The following is a 14485-nucleotide window of genomic DNA, read 5'->3' as shown; positions in this document are numbered from 1 at the left end:
AAAGTGCATTTACAAGTTTTCTCATCCAATACGCACTTGGGTATTTTTTAGAAACCTAATCTCGCCCGACTTCCTCCCATAGATAGACCCTCACTTGATTGGGATGACGCTATTTCACCACCAATTTAAGATTTCAACAAAATGTCTATCTCAGATCTCACTTTGTCTGTGAAGTCTTCTCTGAACACTAAAGCTTTCCCCTCTCTCAAACCACACAGTTGAGCACTCCTGCCACCCACCAAGTCCTTGTTCCCATGAGCACGTGTGCTTCGTCTTTTGCTTCTCAAAGTGTGGTCCACGGACCAGCAGTGTGGACACCACCTGGGTGTGTCTGGGTTGCAAAAGCTCAGCCTCCACTCCAGCCTTGCAGAATCACATTGCATTTTAACAGGATACCAGGTGAGTCTAGAACGTTGTTCTACCTGCAATGGGAGCTCTCTGGAGGGTCAAAGACTCAGAAGAATATCAACCTCACTTGGGTTTTGCACTTAAGAAAATGAGGCACCGCTGGATGAAGCACGTCGGAGTTTTTCCTCTTGTTGATAGATGTTTGGTACATTTATTCTCTCGAAGAAACAAACTTAGAAGGTGTACTTAGATAAAAATTTACTTTGCCCAACTCTGTATGTTATTGTGTAAAATATTAGAAGAAAACACAAAGCCATATAATGGATTTTCTTTGATAAACTACATCACCATCTGGAGTCCTGTTTTACAGATTATATGATACTGAAAGCATTTCTCGTTCATTTTATAAATTCTATCATAATTAAATTTTGGGTGAGTCAGGGGAAGCAACATCATAAAACCTTCTAGAGTTGTTCTTGCATATCATGTTTGACAATAAATACATGCTAATTTTCTCTACGTAATTGAAAGGAGATGGGAGGGAAGAGGTGTTCAGTATGAGCAAAGCATAGAGGGAAGAAACACGACAACAATAACTATGACAGTAATAGCCAGGATAATAGCTAACTTTTATTGGATATTTATTAGGGACTGGACTGTATCTCAAGTATCTCCTATGAATTAACTTGGTATGTCCCCACATTCTAGACCAAGGCAGACAATGTCAAAGGCAGGGCTAGAGAGGAAGGAAAGGAAGGGCCAACAAACAAGCAGCAAGTTCCAGACATTAGACTCCAGGCAAAACCAAACAAGTATCTATTTCCAGGGTTAACATACTTGCGACTTTGTCCCATAGGGAATTGCAGTCTTTTTTCCTGAAAGAGAGTGAATCATTCTTGCTCTCATGGGAATACCTTGGGATACAATCTGAAATAAAACCAGAAATACCAACTTCAATTTCTATCACGTGGAATAATGCAAATCACATAGATATTGATTTTAAAGTGTGATTTTAAATATTTTCAAAAAAAATTAAAAATAATGTAAAGGACAATGGAAGCACCGTATGGTAGAAACTTAATCAGTCATGACTGTGTTTCTGCAAATGTTAGTTTTTCCTTTTTTTTAACCTTTAGATTTTGGAACTGACTTCAAGTTTATCGGGTCTAAAGCAAACATTGCACTTGAGGAAAGTGGTTCATTGTCAGAGAGGTTAAAAGTGATTTTTCTCATGATCACAAATGAGAGCAACACGTGGGAAGTAAATCCCAGGACTCCTGAAACCCAGGGACCGTGCGTTCCTATAACATAGACATAAGAAAACTATAAAAATGCAAATGGCACTTACATTGACTTATAATATTATTTCAAGACACATTGTCAGCAAAAACCCTATTAAGAAAAATACACTGCTTCTGTTCACATTTTCTAACTGCATGATCATCAGTGACCTTGAGGCCGTGTAAGGTTAATCTACTACAGGCCCACAATCCTTTTCCAAAAACCTGGGCCGATTAGTTTCAGAACTCAGAAGTTTTCACATTTTAGAGAGGTAGGGTAGTACAAATGTGGATATCACATAGCGCCCAGCAGAGTCTGGGCCACCCCCTCATAATCAAACACAATATTTCTGTAGCAAAACATAGTTGCACCAAATGAGATTTTTTTTTTTTTAAGGCCACAAAAAGTCCTGCATCAGGCCAAATTTGCTGCTGAATGGCTGATGAAAAGCTTTCTATTTTCAGAGCTTTTCTGGAGATAGAATTGTGGATAAGAGACTATGGACACATGTAGTCAAAAGAATGGAGTTTGCCTGCCTCCTGTCATCCTGATGCCATCTCAGATGACACCTTCTGAGGTAGAGACCTACCATCCTGTTGAGAGCCCACCTCAGAAGCAGCCATCAGGTGGGGGTGCAGCATCCCCCTGCCCCGTGTCATGCCTCTTGTTCTCGATCCCCCAGGGGCCTCCAATGTCAAATGTCCACCCTTTTGCCAAATTTAGAAATTTGAAAACCTTGCAGAATGAGTCTTCAAACAGAGTTCTTGGCATTCAATAGTGCCTTGAATCGGGATGAAATCAGGACCATGCAATTGTTGAAAAACAGCAGGTATTATTTTCTGTAAGGAAAATGCAAGAACAAAGTACCTGATCTTCTAGGCCAATGGCTTTCAAGGCTTGTCTCCCTCTATAAGAAAGAGCCAAGTTAATGCTTCTTCCCCGTGCAGATTTAGCCACTCGGATATCTAAGACATTGGAAATAGACATCGTGTTACACGCATCTCCTCACGTCCCAGGACAGAATGAGCATATAACACCTCATCAGCTGGTGCAGTCAGGACCAAATTAAAAGTCCTTGCTCACTCTTTTAAAGAAAATACAAACAGTGATACATTTGTATTAAATGAATTTAGATAGTTGAGGTTTAAACAATTATAACAGTTCCTCTTATTTTTTTTAAATGTTTTTTAAAAAATCTAAAGAGAAATATGTCAGAGAATGAGAACCACGTCTCACAGTTTTCAGTATTGTCTTACCTTCCCTAGCTTCATATACGTCAACTTGGAAATTTCTCTTTGCAAGGAAGCATGCGTTTAATGATCCGACCTAGGAATCAAAGCAATTTTTTTCATATTTTTATCTGATTCCACCAGTATAGGGAATTTTCAATTAAACTTGTTGGAGCGACATTGGTTAATAAAATTATATAGATTTCAAGTGTACAATTCTATAATACATCATCTATAAGTTGCATTGTGTGTTTGCCATGCAAAGTGAAATCTCCTTTCATCACCATATATTTGACCCCCTTTATAAGAATTTTTACTGACAAAATGCTGTGTGTGGCTGTACTTTTTTACTAGTCTTGGTTATTACAGTGAGCTAACTGAGTCACTACTAGAAAGCATTATTTGCAAAAATAATGGGATACTTCAAGATTAAATGGTATAGATCACTTTATAAATTATGTGTCTAACCACTACACTGTACACCTGAAACTAATATAAAAGTAATATTGAATATTGAAAAAGACTAAATGGTATAATTTTAGAGGCAGGTTTTTTAAAAAACTTTTTTATAGTGAGCTATAACTTTCATACACAAAGATCATAAAACGTGTACAGTTTACAGACTAATTAGAAAGCAAACACCCATATAACCACCTCTCTGGTCAAAAAGTAGAACAATGTCACCCCCCTAAAGCTGCCCCAATGATAATCCCCAACCTTTCACCAAGAGGTAAACATTATGGTGACTTGTTATAACCAATCTTTCTTCTTTATAGTTTTACCACTTAGGTATATTTCCCTAGGCAATATAAGTTAATGTTGGCTGTTTTTGAATCACACAATTAGAATCGCACTTGTGTATTTTTTTTGCATCTTGCTTCTTTAACACAACAATATGCTTATGAGATTCATCCATATGGTTGCACATTAACTCCAGGTCACCCATTTTCATTACTGTATGATTTTTCATTGTATGAAATCTCACAGATTATTTAGCCATCCTACTATTGAAGGACATTTGAGTTTTTTTCTGGTTGGGGTATATTATTGACAATGCTGCAAATAATATTTTTGTATATGAATCCTAGTACATATGTGCATGATTTGTCTAGAATTTTACACTTGGGAACCAGAATCCCTGCCCAAAGCTTTATGTTTCTTCACCTTTTTTATGCCAAGTATTTCAAAATTTTGTATTAATGGGTTTTTCAACCAGCAGCTTCTGGGAGTTTATCTTCGCTAACAGTTGATGTTCTCAAACTTTTAAGCATTTTGGTTGGAGGGTAAGATGGGGAGGAGTGTGTTTGAATTTGCATATGACTGGTTACTACGAGGTTGAACACTTTTTCATATATTGATTAACTGTTTAGAGCTCTTCTTTTATAAAGTGTTTATAAAGTCTCTTGCTTATTTCCTATTGGGTTGTCTGTCTTTCATTTTCCTATCGATCCTTTGAGTTATTTATAGATCTGAGTACAGAGTCTGCCATATTTAAATGGTGCAAATATTTTCTTCCATTTTGTGGCTTCCTTTTTAAACTCCATAGTATGTTTCAAGGATGAGAAGCTCTTTGTTTTAATGTAGTCACATTTATCAATATTTTACATTATTGCTAATGCATTTGGTATCTTGTTTAAGAAGTCTTTTCCTACTCTGAGGTTAGGAAGAGTTTTTTTTGTCTATTTTCCTCTCAAAGCTTAAAGGGTTGCCCTCCTAATAGCTTTATGTAGGTTGCAGTGCTTTATCTGTTGCCTCATCAGCATAATAAGCATGCATGTGTGGGGACAGAGCCCCAGAAAGCAGTTTCCAGGCTCTCGGCCTCACATAGAAAGGTGCTGGCTCAGGTAGTAAATGGCCGTCAACTGTGATTGGATGGCCATCAGCTGTGGCTAGTTGGCTGTCAGCTGTAACCAGTGAGCCATTGGCCACTAATATAACTGCCGTGGCTACACTAGCAAAAAAATGGGGGCTAGGAAGAAGATGGTGGCTGAGCTAGCAAGAGCAGATTGCAGTTAGTATGGTGGATTGCAGCTAGCAAGTGAGGTTGGTTGGCAGAGAGAAGTAGTTGTGGATAGTGTGGCTCCTGCCTCCTGTGTCTCCAACCCAGCCGCCAGCAAGAATATAGTGGTATGACTGTCCCATCTATGGCTTCGTGGGTGTTCCTGTTTGGCCTCACCATGTCCTGTGTTCTTATGTGGGAAGTGGGACCAGAGACCCCGAATGACACCCCGCATTACACATGTCATACATTGTCCAAACCCATAGAATGTACAACACCAGGAGTGAACCTTAACATAAACTGTGGACTTTGGGTGATATGATGTGTCCATGTAGATTTATCAATTGTAACAAATGCTCCCCTCTGGTGTGGGAGGTTGATAATAAGGCAGGGAGGATATAGGAAATCTCTATACCTTCCCCTCAATTTTACTATGAACCTTAAACTGTTCTAAAAACTAAAGTTGTGATAAACAAACAAGCAAACCATTTTTTCCTATGAGTATGTAGCCAATACTGAAATTATGAATACATTACTCATCAACGTTTGGTGCGTCTGAAGACATCATTTTAAATTGCTTCCCTTTCAATCCCTCAACTGAAATGACTTTAGCTTCTATTGCTGTCATCATTTGCCCAACAGCAATCAAGCTGCTTTAGCTCATAGTATAACTTGGTGCCTGGCGTAGAAAACTGTGTGTTTAGACATTTTTTCCATCACTTTCTTCGCTTCTTTCCAGCGAGGCTCTGGACTCCTTTATGTCTCACTAATTACAGCTCTTGATTTAATTGCAGGGGATTTCCTTCGGTTAAACATAAACCTCTTCTTAAATCTCTTTCTGCCTTCTGTGCTTTCTTCCAATTTATAAAAAGTTGCCTATCTTCCTTTCACTTGTGTGTTACAGAATATCTAGTAAGGGCAATTGTAGTGAATAAGATGGTATCAAGGAAAAGAAAACCTATAAGCTTACACTGAAGTTCATACAATAAAATAAATGTCTTCCAAAAGGTGAATTGTTTTATAGCATTTAGAGGGAAAAAAGGATTAAAGGCTAAACAGAGTGGTCTCACTGAGCACTGAGGTGGAAAAGAGAAAGGTTTGTGAATCTCCTCTTTCTTTCAGAGTGTTATAATCACCACTGCCTCCTTTATGGTGGTGGAAAATGGGAAGCGAACAGGATATCAATCAGGAACCAACAGCATCAGGAAAGTTGGAATGAGGCTGGAGGAAGTAATTTAGGAAGGTGTCTTTCCTATTGGGCAAATAGGCTGGGCAGAAATAAGAGTACGGCATACAAGCCACAATCTAAATGGCAAATGATCAGTGAAAACCTAATGTAGGGAAATGATCTATGAGTACAGAGACTGAGGTTCCAAAGCAAGAAGTCTATGTGTCCGTGTCCCGGGAATTCCACGACAGTGGAGTAAAAGAGCTACAACAAGTGACATGCAAACAAGAGTCTCAGTGAATGTGTTCAGGACGGGCTCAGTTCTAAGCCAATGGTGGGCTGATGGTTTACTTTTCATGGCTTTGTTATGTTTCTTTTCTTTGACCAAAATTGATCCCAGGTTCTGGGGAGAGGAGGATGCCTCAGGTGGAGATTCTGATTCAGTCCTTTCCAAGGTTCGCAGGTGTTGATCCCTACCTCTCCAACACATAGGTGTTTGCCAATTGAACCTGTATAAATGGTTCCTCATTGAGGGCAGGAAAGAAGGAAGCTCAGGTGGCATGAACACAATAGGAGTAAATATAATCTGGGTTCATGAAAACACCAAGGTGCTGGGGAGCATGAGGACCAGTGGGGTCTTATGAGTTGCTTGCAATTATCTTGTCAAGCTGAATATTCATTCACACATCCGATAAACCCCTTTAAGGAATCTACCCAAGAGATACTCCAAGAAACATGTGCCAGAATGCTCAGAGTGGCACTTTTTATAACTAAACAAATAAGCAAAAATACTGGAAACAGCCCAAACAGCCATCACAGACGAATGGACACTAGATTATGTCATATGCACATAATGAAATGCAACAATATGAATATATTAGTAATGCTATATGTGAAAAGAATGAGTCCCAGGTGATTTGGTACTGTATGATACTCTTATAAAATAAAGGCAACTAAAACAGATCCACAGATATATGTATATACATAATTTTTAGAGTATGTGTGTTATTTATGTGTACATTTGTGGTACATATATCATATGTATATAAAACTTTTATATATGTATGTATATGCAAGGGAATGATACACATGAGATTCAGGGCAATGCTTATAATGGGTGGAGGAGAAGTACAGAGGTTGATGTAAGTCTTTAGTAATGCATTAATTCTCGTCTTGGGTGGTGAGTTCAAAGGTACTGCTTCTGTTTGTTAATAAACAAACAAGCCAAAAAGTGAATAAGAATGTCTTCTCCAACACCAGTCATAATAACATGTCCTGAAACAAAGGTTATGGTAATTCCAATTCTGTGTAACTGAGATTCGCGTAAAACCAAAAGAAAAACTGTATATTGGTAGATGTTATAGCTCAGCTAGAAGGATTATTTATGGGGTTAATCAAGTACTTTTTAGACTCTAACTTTCTTTCCCCTTCTCAGTTTCTGTAAAATGTGCAGGAATAACTGTCAGTACTTTCTTTAGTTGTTACACTGGCAAAAAAGCTACTAAGAAATAAAGATATAAATGGAAAGGAAAATGTGTGTACAGTATTCTGAGCCCACCACAAACTCTTGGTGAAGGCACAGCTGGTTTCTGAGAATAAATCGGGGAGAGCATGTTGAGAGAAGTGAAAAAATGGGGCGGGGTTAGACACCTGGATTCAGTCAGTTTTCATGATGCCAGTTCTTGGAGTTAAGCCTTGATAGAGATAGAACAGTTTTATGAAGGACATGGACAATTATGAAAAGTCTCTATATTTTTATTTTGGAGCATCAAAAATCCAGAAGAGAAAACTCTTTTGATCATAAAGTAATTTGTCAAATCAAAGTTTTGTTAACAACTAAACTAGCCTGTTTGTGTGCAAGCAGAGCTCCGAGAAGGTTCCTTGTTTATATAATCATGGATTTACCCAATCTACTGTTCCATTTCTCCACATTTTTTCTGTCTCTTCTTCCTTCTGTACAGGTCATGCGCTATGACCCCACCCTGCCCGTTATGATAATGCCTAAGTTACCAATGAAAAACATTATTTGTAAACTTCTTTCGCAAAAAGGCTGAGATATGCTTCCTGGGTGTTCAAGTGGGTGTGTTTTTATGTAATAGGGTCACTAAGTTTCTGCTGACTCCCATGTGACCTCTCTAGCAATGATTATCCAACTGTCCAATGACCATGAGCAATCAGTAAATTTAAAGTTATAAATGGCGACTCAAATAGGAAATGGCATCGTTATTATTAAAATTCCTTACATTTATACCTCTTTATTGTAATGTGTTTGAAATTAATCTGAAAATGTAATGCTAAACATATGTAAATTACTTTTGACTTAATGAAGCATATAAAACTCTCCCTAAGAATCAAAAGTGTTTCTGAGTTTGTCACCAAAGGGCTTTTAAAAAGCCTGTTTCTATCACCTATTCATGTAACTATAGTCTGGTCTCAAGAATTTGATCTTTGAACGTGTCAGTGTAATGAGAAGAACTAGATTGTCAACTGAACTTTCTATGAAATAAGCCCATAAAAATATCTCCATTCTTTGCTAACAAGTATTACATCTGCTAGAATTGAATATCTTATGCCAAATATTATTTTATTATTTAAACCTTACCCTGAACTCTGACTTGTATCATCTGGATTTGGTCTCTAAGTCCAAGCAGTCGTCTTTCTTGTTTTTCCCCTCCTTTGACGATGATAAGGCAAATATCCCACAAGCTTTCCTGATTCAATCAGGTTAGGAAACCTGATTCGTGATTTTTTTCTCTCTCCTTGATCCTTCTGAGGACCATCTCTGATTACTGACCCCTCTACCTGGGTTCCTTACAGACATCTCCATCTTAACATACCTCAAATTAATCGTATTCTCGTCCCCCAACCTTCAAAACCTTCTCCTTTTATGTTCCATATCTTAGAGAATGGCAACCGTGCCTACTATTTCATCCAGCCAACATACCTTGGGGAACATTTAACACCTCTCTCTACCACCAATACACATTTCATTAGGCAACAAGTTTTATTGATTGTTTCTCATGAATCTTTCTCAACGTAGGTCGCCTACCCATATCCTCCTTATATGGGGCCCTCGTTACCTTTCACCTGGACTACTGCAACAATTTTCTGTAACCCTCCCTTCCCTCAGTCTCTACCCATTGAAGCTAAACTTCTCCCTAGAGCTAGGCGTCTTCCAAAACAGAAATTGGATGATGAAGTTTCTGTTTGAAAGTCCTTTATTAGCTACTCATAAGTCTTCAGGAGAAAGTGCTAAATTTTCAATATGACAAAAGATTTACACACGTGACCCCAGCCCCTCTGTCCAGTCATTTCTTGCTATTCCCATGCGCTATCTGTAAGAAGTGTACCAAAATTATTACTGTATATTTCCTGAATATGCCATGCATTTTTATACTTAACATGCATTTGACTAGAATGTTTCCTTTGTGCAAACCATCCTTTCCTGCCTTGTGTATTTGAAAAATGTTTAGGCTTCCTTCAGGGCTCATGTCCTTAGAGCAATTTTTCTTTCTCTTTTTTCCTTTCTTTTTCTCTCCTCTTCCTTCCTTCCTTCCTTCCTTCTTTCCTCTTTCTTTCCTTCTCTCTCTCTCTCTCTCTCTCTCTCTCTTTCTTAGTGTGTGTGTGTGTGTGTGTGTGTGTGTGTGTGCATTTGTTTGTTTTTCAATTTCCTTCATTAATTAATGTGTTCTAGTTTTCAATGCACAGGTCTTTTACCTTTTTGATTAAATTTATTCTTACTCATTTTATTCTTTTTGATGCAATTTTAAATGGGATTATTTTCTTAATTTCTTTTTCTGATCATTTGTTATTAGTATATAGAAATGCAACAGATTTTTGGTTATTGATTTCATATCCTGTAACTTTACTGGATTTGTTTATTAGTTCTAACAGTTTTTGATGGAATCTTTAGGGTTTTCTATAGATAATATCATTTCATGTGCAACTAGTAACAGTTTTACTTCTTCCAGTGCAGAATACTTCTTACCTCTCTCCTTAAAAGACTTATTTGCCTTTTCTTCTGTAATTCCATGGATGGATGGATATATATATATATATATATATATATATATATATATATATATATATTTATGCTTTAACATCTCTCACAACGAATTGAATTATTTATTTACATTCCTTTCTGACTTCTCCACCAGGCTGTGAGTGCCCAGAGAGTAATGTTAATATTATTTGTATGACTTGTATTTTATCAGTCTTTCTATTTGTGATACAAACCACAATACCTGATACTTAGTAAGAACTCAAGGCTTTTAAATAAAAAATTAGAAAAGACAGATGAGCACAAAGGGAAAAAGTAACCCCCATAATCTCACTACCAGAGAGAACCAATGTTAACATTTTCTATGTATATAAAACACATGATATTTGTTTAAAAAGGGTAGCAGGCTGGATATTTTATTTTATGATTTCCTTAAAAATGAATAGTATACTGTGAGTATATTTCTATGTCAAAAATATTTTAAGTCAAAATATTTAATAGTTGCATTACATTTCATTGTATGCAATGCCTTTATATATGGACATTTATTATTATTATTATTATTATTATTATTTAGTTTTTTAGGATTATAAACAATTGTATGGCACACACTCATTTCTTTGGATAAAATCACAGTAATGAAATGGTCCGCCAATTGGTAAGTTTTAATGAAATGGACCAAATCTGCAGAAACCCCTAAGATCCACACTCTCCTTCTACCTGACCCATTGGCTCTTGGGCCTTAGTATCAGGGAGCACTGGTGTAAAGATGAAAGGGAAATGAGAAAGGAGAGAGAAGAGACAAGGAAGAAAAAGTCTGAAATGACTTGGGGAGAGGATTTTGACTGCTTAGAATGTAGGAGAAGTCTAGCTGCAAAGCACACGAAAGAGATTGAGAGTGAATGGAGCAAGATTATTTTCAGAAGGTTTTGAATATAGCCTAGGTCTGACTTTTTTGAAAGACTCCATTTAATATCTCTTAGGTTGAAGGACAATTGTTTCTCTAAATGTAATGCCATGCTGAGGCCGACTTCAGGTGAGAAATAGCTGGTGCTGCTTTCTGCAATCTCCCCATGTTATTACAAATTATTTTTTTAGTTACAGTTGACATTCAATATTATTTTATATTAGTTTCAGGTGTAATTTCAGGTGTAAAAGATACATGCACCCCTATGTTCATAGCAGCACTATTTGCAAGGGCCAAGATATGGAAGCAACCCAAGTTCCCATCAATAGATGATTGGATAAAGAAGATGTAGTACATACATACAATGAAATTCCCTCATATTTTTAAGACTATCAATATATAATATATATATTTTTCAAATTATCTTCCAGAAAAAAGTACCGTTTTAAATTACCATCAACAGTGTGTGCTCTTTTCTCTTTGAGTGGACAAAAATATATGCAGGTGGATGGATGGATATATATGGACAGACGGACAAACCATCAGAGAGTATTTAGGATAAGTGAAAAGGAAAGAAAAACACATTCTTTGCAGGCAGGTAAAGCTTCCAGCAGTCTAAAGTTAGCAGTTCCATTTCAGATACTGCTCACCAGGCACTAAATAAAGTAAATTCTGAAGGGGATGAATTCTTTGTATTATGTCATTAGAGCAGGATTCAGGGGGCACCTTAGGAGTCCATCAGGGTAGTGAGAAAAATCTCAAAATGTTAGTCAAGGATGTTAGAGAAATATAGATACATAAGCAAGACAGCTAAAAGAAAACTTGTTTGATGAGAAGAATTGGGGCACAAGCAAAGTACAAAAGAAACTGAGGAAAGCTAATAGAGTGAGATTAGCATTTGTTCCCAGACATTGAGCGAATTCAAGATGACTTTTACATCTACTTCTGTTTGAGAAGGTGCTAGATATCAGGGGAGTAATGAGGGGTTTTCATATTTAAGAAGGTTCAGTGCCTGGAAAGTAGAAAACAAGAATGAAGTGAAGAAAGTTGTGTTTTTTTTTAACTTTAGTATTAATAAAAGAAGTATAATAATAAAGGCCAATAGTAATTAAGTTCTTTACATGGTTTATAGTATTAATATTTACATAAAATACAAAGTATTAGGTTGGTGCAAAAATCATTGTGGTTTAAAAGGTTAAAAATAATTGCAAAAAAACACAATTACTTTTACACCAACCTGATATTTACTTGAACCAACCTATGTATAGACCAAGATTATAAGACAGTTTGAATGTGTCTAGAACACTTACTTTGGGGAAAGTAAAAATTCTGGGTGATTTCTGATTTTACAAAGATTAGATTTAGAACAAAGCTAGAAAGCTGTGAATGAGGGAGTATGAAAAAGGAGCAGTAGAATTTTAGAATTAAAAGACTTAGTGACTTAGTTTTAGCCCACGAAGAAGAAACCGAGACACAGGAAACCGAGACACCTCGGCTTCTAGCTGATTGCAGACCTTCCTCTGCTCAGTCTGTAGAATTTTAGTTAAAAGACTTAGTGACTTAGTTTTAGCCCATGAAGAAGAAACCGAGACACAGGAAACCGAGACACCTGGGCTTCTGGCTGATTGCAGACCATCCTCTGCTCAATCGGCTCACTGTCTAACGCTGCTTCTGTCCCGTGAAGCTGCATGAAAAGTGGGTGGTGAAATGTAAAGAACCAAAGGAGATGGCAGAAACACTGTCTAGGGCCAATTTGAACACCGTCTAGGGCCAATTTGGTATCAAGACTATTGCGAGTGTATAAATCCATGATGAAATTTAACATCAATAACTGTGAGACACAAGCTCTCAGTATCAAGGTCAAGCTGCTTCCAAGGCAATTTCATCTGCAGGGGCCACTAACTTGACTACCAGGGACAGGGCATGGTTATCAGTAGTAAGTCACAAAAGACACGAGTCTCCTCCCCCTGAAGGTGAACGACTTTACCCTCTAAATATGTTGTAAAGGAGAATATTGATGGGTCAAGTATAGGAAGAATGACTCACACAACACTCTGTAGATGGATTGCTTGTCGGCAGGGGAGACAGAAGAAATGCTTCAACAATACTCTAAAATACACTTGCAGAGTGTGTGACAGAATAGTGGTCACACACCGCAGCAGCGGGCAGCAGCTAAGCCTGGAGTGCTTAATAGAACTTTTAGCCAAAGTTCTACGCTTCGACCAGAAAATAAAGACTTGAGAAGCTGTAGCTGTCACTAAAAGAGTGTTCTTTGGCTCTGATTATGTCCACCATACCTGGAAACACTGAAAATATTCATTAGAAGCAGCATTTCTGAATATGTTCCAAGGACCCGCATAGAGACATAGCTTAAGGATATATGTACAGGTTAGATAGCCTTTCTTTTGATTTGTCTGGTTTGTCACTTTGTAAAGAAAAGAAATATATCACTTGAACACAAAGTAAGGCAGCTTGTATGTCACGATTTTTTTTCCACCTTAGATTGACTTGTTAGAATTGGAAAACTACCTCAACCCCTTCCAGCCTGAAAAGTAGAGATGCTTTTTTCAAATCCTTTTTCATGTTAGTCTTTCAAAGGATTATGTTCCTTATGACACCATTCTGATGAAAAGCATTGTCTTTCTTCTAATGCCCGTAACTTCTAAGAGCATGATTCCCACTTTGTTCTGAAAGCAAACTCGTGCACACAAAATATTTTAGTGTGTTTGACTGTATAAGACATTGGGCTAACCTTTATAAAAGGGAAGGGAGCAAGACCCAAAGACAAGACAATCTTTAGAATCATGAAGCTAAAAACTTTCTATGCGGAATAAACTATGCATAGCCATATTTTTAATAGAATGTAACCTGTGAGAAAGGCAAACAAAGCCATGTGGGCATTTATAGGAAGGAAGAAGGATTTACAGGCTCAACCTCTAGCTTCCAGGAGGTAATATCACTGGCAGGGGCCATCGCTGGGGAGCTACGTTTCACACAAGAAGGAAAAATCAATACAGTGATTTTACTAAACATTCAGAATAATGTCCTTGAAATATTGTTTTAACGTCTTTTACCACTCTTTAATAGTTAAACTTTCACCAGTTTATAATGATGGTTTACTGTTTCTTTCACCTTTAGTTTTTCAGTAAGATTTCCTTCATTGATCTGTTGATGACTTCTGATTTCTTTGACCTGACATGTCTTCAAAGAACAGAAATCAATTGGTTTGTCCTAGGATCAGATGGTCACTACATTCTTAGGGTAACTTTTCACTAGACAAGGCTACCACTGAAAAAACATAAGGATGTTCACGGTAGTCTTTGGATGGCTAAGTAAAGGTTTCAACTCAGTTGCAATTTTTTTCCCAGGAGACAGTGAGAGTTTTTAATGTATTGTTAGACAGTGTAAGGTCCTAGGATATGGCCCATGGGGAGGAAGGGAATGGGAGGGGTGAAACAAATACACAAGGAAGAAGATGGGCAAGAAAATAATTTTGTCCTCTATCGATTGAACTTAACCTTCTTGAATTGCTTTATTCTATATTTTTTTTCCT

At 37.3% G+C, this 14485-nt stretch overlaps 1 protein-coding gene across 1 annotated transcript in view; it reads right to left on the bottom strand.

The window, feature by feature from the left end:
- The window catches only part of KMO (kynurenine 3-monooxygenase), a 41198-nt gene that overhangs the window by 23442 nt on the left and 3271 nt on the right, over positions 1 to 14485 (bottom strand). The window contains exons 2-4 of the mRNA XM_019746830.2: positions 2886 to 2955; positions 2497 to 2594; positions 1186 to 1275 (exon numbers count right to left, since the gene is read on the bottom strand). Of these exons, the coding sequence (XP_019602389.2) occupies positions 1186 to 1275; positions 2497 to 2594; positions 2886 to 2955 (258 nt within the window). The remainder of the gene's footprint in view (positions 1 to 1185; positions 1276 to 2496; positions 2595 to 2885; positions 2956 to 14485) is intronic.

Source organism: Rhinolophus sinicus, linkage group LG12, assembly GCF_036562045.2.
Source record: "Rhinolophus sinicus isolate RSC01 linkage group LG12, ASM3656204v1, whole genome shotgun sequence".
In the NCBI taxonomy this organism is placed as follows: Eukaryota; Metazoa; Chordata; class Mammalia; order Chiroptera; family Rhinolophidae; genus Rhinolophus; species Rhinolophus sinicus.
Note: the sequence above shows the minus strand (reverse complement) of the source record. Positions and strands in the feature narration are given on the sequence as shown.